The sequence below is a fragment of the Gopherus evgoodei genome, chromosome 2, assembly GCF_007399415.2.
Source record: "Gopherus evgoodei ecotype Sinaloan lineage chromosome 2, rGopEvg1_v1.p, whole genome shotgun sequence".
Classification (NCBI taxonomy): Eukaryota; Metazoa; Chordata; order Testudines; family Testudinidae; genus Gopherus; species Gopherus evgoodei.
The window spans coordinates 297,112,956-297,126,252 of NC_044323.1; the positions used below are offsets into that span (position 1 = coordinate 297,112,956).

At 44.8% G+C, this 13,297-nt stretch overlaps 1 protein-coding gene across 6 annotated transcripts in view; it reads right to left on the reverse strand.

Annotated features, from left to right (window-relative positions):
* The window catches only part of NUGGC (nuclear GTPase, germinal center associated), a 98,733-nt gene that overhangs the window by 15,829 nt on the left and 69,607 nt on the right, over positions 1-13,297 (reverse strand). For 5 of the 6 annotated variants that reach the window (XM_030554060.1, XM_030554056.1, XM_030554057.1 and 2 more), the window contains 4 exons: positions 11,509-11,620; positions 4,640-4,869; positions 2,521-2,554; positions 1,527-1,667 (listed from right to left, as the gene is read on the reverse strand). In XM_030554060.1, the coding sequence (XP_030409920.1) occupies positions 1,527-1,667; positions 2,521-2,554; positions 4,640-4,869; positions 11,509-11,620 (517 nt within the window). Of the gene's footprint in view, positions 1-1,526; positions 1,668-2,520; positions 2,555-4,639; positions 4,870-11,508; positions 11,621-13,297 lie in introns of those variants that run through there. The other variant, XM_030554058.1, reaches the window with a different exon arrangement.

A 13,297-nucleotide genomic window follows, 5' to 3' on the forward strand; every position in this document is an offset into this window, starting at 1 on the left:
AGCAATACTAGGTCTATGGAATAACTCAGATTAGCATAGATACTGCTCCATACAGAAGACACAGCAAGAGAACTTCAAAGAAACTCCTGCTGGCTCAACACCTGATTATGATAATGACAGATGGAAAAAGCTAATGTGGGTGTATGTGTGGTTTCCCCCTCCACCACTTAGGACAGGGAAGACAAGGCACATCTACCATTGCAAAACACATTAGCACATTGTAGCGTTCAGACTCTAAATTACAGTACAGTAACTCCTCATTTAACATTGTCCTGGTTAACGTTATTACGTTGCTTATCAATTAGGGAACAAGCTCATTTAAAGTTGTGCAATGCTCCCTTATAACGTCGTTTGGAAGCTGCCAGCTTTGTCCACTGCTTGCAGGATTCTCTGGAAGAGCAGCTCCTCCTTCTGGGGATTAGAACCAGCACCCACCATGCCCCCACCCCCATCAGCTCCCCTAAATTCCCTGTAAGATGTGTGGCTCAGCAGCTGCCCAGCAGCCGTTCAGCTGTCCCACCCCACACTGCCCTGCTGCTCCTGCCCTACTCTCTGCCTTGGAGCTGCTCTCGGGAGCTTCCTGCTTGCTGGAGGAGGCGGGTGAGAGGGGTGCTGATACCAGGATGTCCCCTTGCTCCTGCCCCCCGCCCCCAGCCACACACACTCCGTACCACAAAGTGGAGGGGGGGGGACAGGGCTAGGAGGCAGAATGGAGGGAGTTTGCTGGAAGCTGTTGCTTCCTGTCTGAACTGGCTGATCTGCTTAAAAGGGGTCTGCTTAAGTACTTGAAGTGGGGTCAGCGTACTTAAAGGGGCCATGCACATCTCTCTCTCACTCACTCATGCATGCACCCTCCAGCACTTTGGAAAGCCAGCACTTGTGCATGTGCTGTCAGGAGGAGGGAGTGGTGCGCTCCAGCTGGAGAGCGTGGGCTCATCATGTTCAGTTTTTGCAGGAAAGTGTTTGCAGCTACTGCCCTGCATCTATTGTGTTTCCTCCCTCCTGCCTCAGTCCATGCTGCCTTGTAGAGCGTGAGGCTATATTAACAACAGCGCATTAACCCTTGAGGGCTCAGCTGAGTCCTACTTAATCATTTCGCAGTAAGGCATTCCCTGGGAAATATCCCACCCTCTGACTCCACCACCTCAACCAAGCTTGTACAGTAATACTGTGTACAGTATTAAACTGTTTGTTTAAAATTGTTTAAAACTTATACTGTATATGTATATAATGTTTTTTGTCTGGCGAAAAAAATTTCCCTGGAACCAGCCTCCCCCCACCCCCACCCCAGTTACAGTAATTCTTATGGAGAAATTGAATTCGCTTAACATAGTTTCGCATAAAGTCGCATTTTTCAGGAACATAAATACAACGTTAAGTGAGGAATTACTGTATATGGTACATTCGTCTAGTGGAGATATGGAAACAAAACCTTGTACAAACAGCCCTTCAATAGTTCACAGGTTTATCTAGATTGTTTTTCAAGACATTACCACCACCCGGGAGGTATTCCCATTTCCACTCACTTGGGTTGGATGCCTGGGCTCCCAATCTGGAGTAAATGTTCTTGGCCAACGCAGGAGAGAGATGAAGGATCAAATAATACAGGTGGAAGCAACATTCACAAAGATACACGCTGCTGAACGGAAGAGTCATGGTGGTATTATCTTTGGAAGAAGAAAGATGAGCATTTAAAAGTATACTCACATTTATGCTTCTATGACAGCAAAACTGTATTCAGTGTTTCAAAATCTCTGAACATAATATGGTGCCACAGTCAAAGGATGGTGCTGTCACTGTTCTATTAGTTTAAATTTATAGTATGTGCTTTGTCCAGGTGGAAAGAATATATCCTCATATCAAAAACCTACTTAAGCCTCCCACATAAGAGATTAACTATCTGTTCATTGAATATTCTAAAATGAAATATAATTTTAAAGTATACAAAGAAAAAACCCCTCAGTGGAGAATGGCAGTGGGTATTAAACACTGTAATAACTAACTCCTCAAAGCCAGTGACCAGGACCTTTCTAGGAGCACCAATGCAATATGCCAGGTTGGGAACTCCTGGTTACTAAGATTTACCTACAGGGTATCCCCGGGGTGCTCCAAGCCCTAAAATGGTGTGTAGGAAAAAGAGTGCCATGAAGTTCTAGTCTCTCTCTCTCTCTCTCTCTCTTCGGGGAGTACAGCTGGAGAAGTAACAGGAATGTATCCAGCTGTGCCAGAAAGGTGTGAATGGATTCAGTGAGACCAACAATTCTAAAAGGCAATCATTCGGATCAATTCATACTGCCCAGGGAATGTCCCCATACCAGAGAGACCTTGCTTCTGTGTGCTATGTCCCAATGCTTCATAGCCAAGGCAGAAGCAATGGTCAAAAGTTTCATTCTTGGGAGTTTTAAATATTAACTTCAAGGGATTGAAGAAAACTCTTCTATTCTGCAGTTTATAAATGGGGGGTGGGTGGGTGGAAAAAGGAGGGTGTGCAAAAAAATAAAAATGAAGTAGGTTACTGACCTGTCATAGTGACAGCGACACCTTGCACGGATATCTTAAAAATACCAGAGACAGATGTGTTAGGGGATAACTCATTGACTGGCAAATAGAACAGTGAGAAAAGACATTTAAAATCAAGGTTGTGGCTGTCTTTCATTTTACAGTATTGACTCCTGAATGGAACTCTAAGATATGTTCACAGAGAAGCCCTGAAATGGATGACAGGCTTTGCTTTCTCCTGAAGATCAGTTTTTGAATTTATTTTGCTAAAAGCCTCTATGAGTTAATAAAATACACTGCGATTGAGAAATGGGTAATCCAATTTGCAGTTAAAATATTTCATTTAGAAACCATTAAGGATGTAAATATATGATACAATTATTAGATTTAAAAAAAACCCTCGTTTCAATTTCCAGATTTTCATAGTTAAGACCCCCCAAACAACTTTATCACTAACTCTATAATTCCACCAACCATTTATATACCCATGGTGTACTCAGCAATATAGATACAGGAGATGCAAATGGTAACCATTCAATGTATGGTTCCTGTGTACTTTCAGGCCAGAATTTGATATATTTATAACACTTTCATGATGAAGACCTTGAACTCTATCTGGAAGTGCACAAGGAAGGTAATTCAGAGTAACATTTACTGCATACTTCAGAGGGTAGGTGGAGTTGAGCGCTCTGTCTAGTTGGCAGTAGCTGTTGATCTGGGAGTATATTAAGGCTCATTGGTAGAAATAAAGAGAATTATAAAACACCTACATGAATGAAGACAGGCCAAGCCAGCACACCTTCTATAAACGAAGCTTACACCTCTCTATTAAAATTCTTTATGAACGTCAACAAAATAGTAGATAAAGGGGAATCTGGCAATGTAACGTCTCTGGACATTGCAAATACTTTTGGAAAGTGTCTCCTCAGAGGCTATTCTGCAATTGTGTATGACATTGCACCTTCCTCTGAAGCATTTGGTAGCGGTCAATGTCAGGGCTGGTCTATACTAAAGCTGTAAGCCAGCCTAGGTTATGCTACTTCAGTTATGTAACTGAAGTTGACGTAAACTTAGGTCAACTTACAGCGGTGTCTACACCGCACTGTGTCAATGGGAGACTCTCCCCCGCCGACTCACCTTCCGCCTCTTGGGGAGACGGAGTACAGACTTGATGGGAGAGCGCTCTGCTGTCGACTTAGCAGGTCTTCACCAGACCCGCTAAATTGACACCGCTGTATCGATAGTAGCAGTGCCAATTTAGCCGTAAGTATAGACAAGACCTTAGAGGCAGAAGACAGTACTAAAGGAACCTCTAGTTTGGTCTGGAATGTCAATTAATAGGTCTCTAAAATATTCAAACCAAGTGTTGCAACTGGCAAACTTTATAAAAAGCGCTGAAGGAAGCCACAGCGGTTCCAGGTCTGTGGTAGATAAATCCAAATCTAAAAGCCAGCCAGCAGCATTTCAGAAGTACTCAAAGGCACTAACTTTCATTGAGGACCAATGAATGAATAAAATGGGGAGGAGGGTGGGGGCCTGCGTTCCTAGGGTCTTAACAAAAGTTAGACTTCAAGAAGATAAGTTATTTTCCAACTTCTCACATCTCCAATTAATCTCAAATATAAGGGAAAAAACTCTGTCAGGATGCTCCACACAAGAAGTTTCTGGTAGAAAGGATTTATTCTGAACAAGTTAGGGCTCGGCAAAGGACCAAAATCAAACTTACCTGCGAAATCTAGTTAAAACCTTAACTACTGAAAGAAGAAACAGCTTCACAATGTGTTCAAACCTGCCCAATGGTAGAGAGTGGACACAGAAAGAATGATATCCAGTGAGGATAAATTTCAAGAAGAGAGAATCTCTCTCATCTAATATTGGAGCAGAAAAAGGAAATCCTTCCTGCTAGCATGGAATCCACGGGTATACTATATTATACCAGTGAATCTTTTGAGACAGAGAAATAGGATGTACCATATATTCTGACTATGTAGCACTTAGAATAACAGGGCTCAAAGTTTCACACCACTTTGACAGAAGGATTTCTGTCGGTTTCTCTTGTGCCTTCTCTCTTGGACACACAAATCTGCTCTTACTGAACATCCCTCCCAACCCAAGGAAGACATGCTTTTAAATTCAGTACCTGAATGGGATTAATGTGAGAGAGTGACATGGTCCCAATGCGGATGATATTGCACTGTCCCAAGAAGTCTGGAGGATCCAAGTCTTCCCGCAGCTCCCTCTTTAATGGCAGCTCTTTCCCAGGAGAAGCAGGTACAGAACAACTTTCTGTCTGGCTGAGGTTGGGAAGAACATAATCTACACGAGATATTTTACAAATCTTGCTGACTTTGGCACAGATGTTCACTAAATCTGGACAAAACATTAAAAGGAACAAACGTTATTCCCTCCGCTGACCAGGAGTCCTAACAATTCAAAGCTGCACCTGTTATAAATGCAAGGCACATTGAAGCCAGGCTTTCCACAGCAAGAAATGGGTAGCATTAACATGAACTGTACTTGTCATAAACAGATAAGTAAGAGTTAATAGAACAAAACTGCTTCATATCTCTTTTGCCTGGAAAGGGTTAACAAGAACAGTGAGCCTGGCTGTCACCTGACCCGAGGACCAATCAGAGGACAGGATACTTTCAAATCTTGAGGGAGGGAAGTTTGTGTGTGTGCTTTTAGATTTTGGTTGTTCACTCTGGGGGCTCAGAGGGACCAGATGTGCAACCAGGTTTCTCTCCAATACAGTTTCTCATAGATCCAAACTAGTGAGTACTAGATAGATAAAGCGAGTTAGTCTTATGGTTGTTTTCTTTATTTGCAAACGTGCATTTGGCTGGAAGGAGTTCAAATTTGTATTTTTGCTGAAAGAATTTTAATTTGTACTTGTATACTTAGGCTGAGAGGGTGTTCCCAGTGCCTATAGCTAAAAAACCCTGTACCTATTCCACCTTAAATTTACAAAGATAATTTTTACTGTTTTTCTCTCTTTAATTAAAAGCTTTTCTTGTTTAAGAACCTAATTGTTTTTTTATTCTGGTGAGACCCCAGGGGACTGGGTCTGGATTCACCAGGGAATTGGTGGGGAGAAAGGAGGGAAGGGGGAGAGAGAGGCTAAATTCTCTCTGTGTTAGGATTACTGTCTCTCTCAGGGAGAGTCTGGGAGGGGAAGAGAGAAAGAGGGGGGAAGGTGCATTTTCCTCTCTGTTTCAGGATTCAAGGAGTTTGAATCACAGTGATCTTCCAGGGTAACCCAGGGAGGGGAAGGCTGGGGGAGGCAACGGTGAAGGAAAGGGTTACTTTCCTTGTGTTAAGATCCAGACAGACTGGGTCTTGGGGGTCCCCAGGCAAGATTTTGGGGGGACCAGAGTGTACCAGGCACCGGAATTCCTGGTTGGTGGCAGCACTACGGGTACTAAGCTGGTAATTGAGCTTAGAGGAATTCATGCTGGTACCTCATCTTTTGGACGCTAAGGTTCAGAGTGGGGGATTAGACCATGACGACATGGTGTGCAGTGTGTGGGATAGACAGACAGATGGATGAATAGATAGATAAGATAGAATCCAAAAGCCAGTGAGGTTTTTATTCCTCTCCCTGCTAGCTATCTGCAGGCAGACTGAGCGGTTTGGGTTTAGAAGCAAAAGCCAGTAGGATTTTTTCTCTCTTTTCCTGCTAGCTGTGTGTAAAGCAGGCTAGAGGAGATTGTTTTAAAAGCAAAGGTCTGCAAGTTTTTTTTGGTCTCTCCCTTCTGAGTACTCTGAAGGCAAAGGCATTAGGATTTAACAAGGATCTTTGTTAAACAAAGGGACTCCAGTTGTGAGTCACCATACACCAGCAAAACACATTTGCAAATGAGTGGTTTTTTTCCTTTCTAACTCTGTCGGGAATAGCTAGGTAGAAGGAGTTAAAAAAGACTCTGTTGGCTAAGCAACCCCAGGAAGCCAACAGAGAACCTGTATTTCAGGCAGTAAACATCAGAGGGCGCCTCAGCACAAGAAAGCAGGAACCGTGAGTTCCAAGGAAAGCCTGAGACAGGAACGAGAACGGCAACAAGCCATGGACAAAGAAAATGAACATAGGAGACGGATGGAACTAATTAATGCAGAACTAGCCAAGGAAGAGGCAGCCCACAGAAGACAGATAGAACTCCAGAGGGAGGCCCACCGACAGGCCCTGGAATTAGAACAGGCTAGGCAACAGAACCCAGCCAATCCTAACAACCCTTCGCCAATAATTGTTCCGCAGCACAAGAAATTTCCCATCTACAAGGCAGGTGATGACACCGAGGCCTTCTTAGAAAATTCTGAAAGAGCCTGCCTTGGGTACAGCATCTCTGCAGACCAGTACATGGTAGAATTGAGGCCACTGCTCAGTGGACCCTTAGTAGAGGTGGCGGCTGAAATGCCTAAGGAGAACATGAACGATTATAAACTGTTTCAAACCAAGGCCAGATACCGAATGGGGATAACACCTGAACATGCCTGTCGGAGGTTCAGAGCCCTAAAATGGAAACCAGATGTGTCATTCCCCCGACACGCCTACCACATTGCAAAGAATTATGAAGCCTGGATATCAGGAACAAAGGTTAACAATCTGGACGAGCTGCACCTCCTGATACAAATGGAGCAGTTCTTAGATGTTGTTCCTAAAGAAATAGAAAGGTACATCCTAGATGGGAAGCCCAAAACGGTAACTGAGGCAGGGGAGATTGGAGCCAAATGGATGGAAGTGGCAGAAAAGAAAAAAACTACAGTCAAGGGGAGCGACTACCCAGGGGGCACATCGACAATAAACCCTATCACTGAAGCAACCCAGGACCCCACCTACAACCCAGTGAAAGCCGCCGACGCCCTATTCTCTCACCGCACCAATCTCCAGTAACCCACCTCGGCCCAGTGACCAGTCAGCTGGGCGATGCTTCAAGTGTAATGAACTGGGACATATAAAGGCCAACTGCCCCAAGAACCCCAACCGAGTGCAGTTCATTATATCTCCATCACTCCAAAGATCCCCAGGCCCAGATGACTCTCAAATACCCTCGGAGCGAAGGGAAATTTTGAGAGTGGGCGGAAAGAAGATTATCGCGTGGAGAGACATGGGGGCACAAGTGTCAGCTATCCACCAATCCTTGGTGGACCCCAAATTCATCAACTCAAAGGCTCAAGTGACAATTTTCCCCTTTATGTCCCAAGCGGTAAACTTGCCTACAGCTAAACTGCCTGTCGAGTACAAAGGCTGGTCAGGAATGTGGACATTTGCAGTCTACGACCATTATCACATCCCCATGCTACTGGGGGAAGACTTGGCCAACCAGGTAAAGTGGGCCAAGAGGGTGGGAATGGTTACACGCAGCCAAGCCAGGCAAGCTTCCAGACCCATCCCTGTTCCAGAGCCGTCCACAGGGGCCCCGTCTGTGTTAGCAGAGACCCAGACAGAGATAGTGGACCCGGATCCCCTGCCAACGACTGCAACAGCCACAGTACTTCCAGTCCCAGACGCGGAAATGCAACCAGCAACAGAACCATTGCCAGCACTGATGCCAGCGCTTGCAAATGCATCTTCAACCACAACGCCAGAGGGCGCCAGCGAGTCTGAACTGGCAGAAGCAGCAAACAACCAGACCCAAGAGGCTCAGCCAGAGCCTGAAATACCACCTGGTGCACCAGCGGAGCGCAGTTCACCAGCCACGAAAACAACCTCATCACCTACATCGCTTCCAGAGGGACCAAGCCCAAGTCCACAGTCTAAGGAAGAACTGGTGTCTCCAGCCTCCAGGAAACAGTTCCAGACTGAGCAGGAAGCAGACGACAGCCTTCAAAAAGCTTGGGTGGCGGCACGGAGCACCCCACCGTGCCTCAGCTCTTCTAACCGATCCCGGTTTGTTATAGAACAAGGGCTTTTATATAAGGAGACTCTTTCTGGTGGACACCGGAAAGACTGGCATCCACAAAAACAGTTGGTGGTTCCAACTAAGTACCAGGGGTAGCTCTTAAGCTTGGCCCATGATCATCCCAGTGGCCATGCTGGGGTGAACAGAACCAAAGACAGGTTGGGAAAGTCCTTCCACTGGGAGAGGATGGGCAAGGATGTTGCCAAGTATGTCCGGTCTTGTGAAGTGTGCCAAAAAGTGGGAAAGCCCCAAGACCAGGTCAAGGCCCCTCTCCAGCCACTCCCCATAATAGAGGTCCCATTTCAGCAAGTAGCTGTGGATATTCTGGGTCCTTTCTCAGAAAAGACACCCAGAGGAAAGCAATATATATTGACTTTCGTAGACTTTGCTACCCGATGGCCAGAAGCAGTAGCTCTAGGCAACACTAGGGCTAAAACTGTGTGCCAGGCCCTAATAGACATTTTTGCCAGGGTAGGTTGGCCCTCCGACATCCTTACGGATTCAGGGACTAATTTCCTGGCAGTGACCATGAAAGAACTGTGGGAAACTCATGGGGTGAATCACTTAGTTGACACCCTGTACCACCATCAAACCAATGGCCTGGTGGAAAGGTTTAACAGAACTTTGGGGGGCATGATCCGTAAATTCGTGAATTAACATTCCAATGACTGGGACCTAGTGTTGCAGCAGTTGCTCTTTGCTTACAGGGCTTTACCACATCCCAGTTTAGGGTTCTCACCGTTTGAGCTTGTGTATGGCCACAAGGTTAAGGGGCCATTACAGTTGGTGAAGCAGCAATGGGAGCGGTTTACGCCTTCTCCAGGGACTAATATTCTGGACTTTGTAAGCAACCTACAAAGCACCCTCCGACACTCTTTAGCCCTTGCTAAAGAGAACCTAAAGGATGCTCAGGAAGAGCAAAAGGCCTGGTATGATAGACATACCAGAGAGCGTTCCTTCAAGGTAGGAGACCAGGTTATGGTCTTAAAGGCACAACAGGCCCATAAAATGGAAGCATCATGGGAAGGGCCATTCACAGTCCAAGAGCGCCTAGGAGCTGTTAACTACCTCATAGCATTTCCCAGTTCCTCCCTAAAGCCCCGAGTGTACCACGTTAATTCTCTCAAGCCCTTTTATTACAGAGACTTACAGGTTTGTCAGTTCACAGCCCAGGGAGGAGATGATGCTGAGTGGCCTGACGGCGTCTATGATAAAGGGAAAAGTAATGGTGGCGTGGGAGAGGTGACCCTCTCCACAACCGGGAAAGGTCTGCAGTGGCAACAGATTAAGAAGTTGATGCACTCTCCTGTGAAAGTTCCCTAAAATCAACTAGTTAAAAATTGTCCTTACAATGTGAAAAATCTTGTAGTTTTACTTAATTAGTGGCATATGTAAGGATGCATGTGTTTATTGATCTGTTTATTTTAAAGTTCTAGGGAGAAATCACTGCCAGTGTACTTCCACACTGTCAGCGATCAGGGGGGCGTGTCACAAACAGGTAAGTAAGAGTTAATAGAACAAAACTGCTTCATATCTCTTTTGCCTGGAAAGGGTTAACAAGAACAGTGAGCCTGGCTGTCACCTGGCCCGAGGACCAATCAGAGGACAGGATACTTTCAAATCTTGAGGGAGGGAAGTTTTTGTGCTGTGCTGTTAGTTTTGGTTGTTGTTCACTCTGGGGGCTCACAGGGACCAGACGTGCAACCAGGTTTCTCTCCAATCTCTCCGATACAGGCTCTTATAAGTTCAAAATAGTGAGTACTAGATAGATAACCATAAGCCTAACTCGCTTTGTTTTCTTTATTTGCAAATGTGCATTTGGCTGGAAGGAGTTTAATTGTGTATTTGGCTGAAAGGAGTTCAAATGTGTATTTTTGCTGAAAGGATTTTAATTTGTACTTGTATACTTAGGCTGGGAGGGTGTTCCCAGTGCCTATAGCTAAAAAACTCTGTATCTATTCCACCTTAAATTTACAAAGATAATTTTTACTGTTTTTCTCTCTTTAATTAAAAGCTTTTCTTGTTTAAGAACCTAATTGTTTTTTTATTCTGGTGAGACCCCAGGGGACTGGGTCTGGAGCCACCAGGGAATTGGTGGGGAGAAAGGTGGGAAGGGGGAGAGAGAGGCTAAATTCTCTCTGTGTTACGATTACTGTCTCTCTCAGGGAGAATCTGGGAGGGGAAGAGAGAAAGAGGGGGGAAGGTGCATTTTCCTCTCTGTTTCAGGATTCAAGGAGTTTGAATCACAGTGATCTTCCAGGGTAACCCAGGGAGGGGAAGGCTGGGGGAGGCAACGGTGAAGGAAAGCGTTTACCTTCCTTGTATTAAGATCCAGAGGGACTGGATCTTGGGGGTCCCCGGGCAAGGTTTTGGGGGGACCAGAGTGTACCAGGCACCGGAATTCCTGGTTGGTGGCAGCGCTACGGGTACTAAGCTGGTAATTGAGCTTAGAAGAATTCACGCTGGTACCCCATCTTTTGGACACTAAGGTTCAGAGTGGGGGATTGTACCATGACAGTACTGCTCCCAATAAGCTATGGAACTGGAACACTGCCAGGTAACAGATTTTGTGTAATGCTTTCCAGTGGATACACTGCACCCTGTATCTGTGTAGAAGGCACACCTGGTGCAGCTGGCAGCCCATTCCCAGGAGAGGAGAGGTGCCATTGGTAATGTCTGCATGATTGAAAGAGCCATGCTTGTGCATCTTCCCCTTTCAGTTTATGTACACACAATTATGCTTGTGTGTGCAAAGTCTGCCTCTGAGGACACACCGCTAGAAGGGGCAAGCACGTAGCCCAAATCTGACAAAGGCAAAACTATTTTTTTAAGGATGGCAAAGTACAGTTCAGCTCTCATTTTAGTACAAGAGCAATACAGTTCAAAACGTAGACAGCACAAATTCTATCAGCACACTCTGAAGTATAAGATTACTGAATTATCTTCAGCAATGCCGACTTGTTATAGCTCACATATGTAATCAGCCTCTAACTGCTTCACAAGAAGGTGTGAGTGCTGTGATGCTGTGTCTTTATTTGCAGCATTTACTCTAAACACTGTTTACAGTGACAACAAGCAGCCAATGCATAAGCAAGAACCTGGAAAAATTTACCTGGAATAATTCCATCATTTTTCTGGACAGGCTTCAGCACTGGTTCAAATTGCAGAGTCAAGGATTTAGTCAGTTCCTGAACCAAGCACTCAAAACTACCACCGATGTATACCTGAAACAAGACAAGGCTTCAAGGTTTCATGTTACACACTAATTTTCTTCAACATGGATATTAATTCTCTTTTAGTCAGCAGGGCCCCTGTTGTTTAGTAGGCTGCTTCATCACTAGATCACTCTAATCAGACTAAATCTCTTTGATAATCCCTGTAGGGGAGGGGGGGGAGAGTGAAACTCAGAGGCGAGAAGGCTCAGGTTGCAAAAACCCTGTACGTTAAGTATCCGGGACACATGCCTCCCTCTCCTGTTTATCTACACAGACACTTGGTGAGCTCATATTTTTATGGTCTTGTGGACCTGCCTCCTCTACCATTTGCAACCCAATGGACCCACTCCCTTCCAGTTCTCAGTTACACAACATGCACAGGCTAGGCTGGCTCCTCTTCCTTGTTTCCAACTACTTGTATGGCACCAGGGCTCTTTGCCACCAGTAGCCTAGAAACAGCTGGAAGCAAAGAGGAAGAATCTGCATAATGTGATACCTGCAGATCACAGACTGCAGTCTGAGGACTATGTTAGCGAGCAAACAACCAATTAGTGAAACTACAAATAAATTTTAAAATCTGACATGTTTAAAATCAGGTCCAAATTATATATTTGCTAATGCAGAGGTACTCAACTTTGCTGAAGCCCATCTTTAATGTAGAAGCATGACCCCTGGAGACGACCAAAACCAGCATGCAATGCTGTCTGCTGTCTGAACTGTAGTAGATTTCTTGTATCTCTCTGCCTCTTCACTTTTTTTCAAACCTCACTCGAAGATATATTTTATTTATTGTTTAATTTTAAGTATGTTTTACCGCTAAAGCATACTGAAATATACAGTAGGACCTCAGAGTTATGAACACCTTGGGAATAAAAGTTGTTTGTAACACTGACCAAAACGTTATGGTTGTTCTTTTAAAACTTTACAACTGAACAATGACTTAATACAGCTTTGAAACTTTACTAAACAGAAGGAAAATGCTGCTTTCCTTTCTTTTTTACTAGTTTACATTTAACCCAGTCCTGTACTATATTGGCTCTGGTTTTTTGGGTCTCTGCTGCTCTTGATTGTATCCTTCCAATTCCAATTGAGGTGCGTGGTTGACTGGCCAGTTTGTAACTCTGAGGTTCTACTGTAACAGGCATGTATGACCCTATGAAAAGAGGTTTGTAATAACAGAAATCTGATTACTAGCAGTCCATCAATAAGTCAGTTTACTGATTCGAACAAGCTAAAAGCACTAGGAGTGAAATGTGAAAGGAACTGGAGAGAACAATGATGGTATGTAGCCCTAGGGTATTGTCCCCATGTAGAGAGAGACTCACTTCAAGGAGGCATCCTGCACTATGCTTGTCTATAGGCGTTTCACACAAAATCTTTCACAGACAGCAGAAAACTTTCCATCCAGTCACAGTTTCTTGCAGGTTATTCTCCCTTCTCCCCCACACTGAGCACGATTACTAATAGCACTGGAATCGGACCAGAGCTAAAACCCCAGTAAATACTGCAACTAAACAGAATGGGAGGGGTCCACTTCTAATACTAGCTGCCATTCTTGCTACTTAACTGCTACAATGCTTCTTCCAAGTCATGCTAAACAGCATGGTCCTGTGACCTGAGAGGCAGCAGTTCTATCACACTGCACAAGGCCAGCTACTTTCCAGAGTGCTAATTCTGTTTCATCTC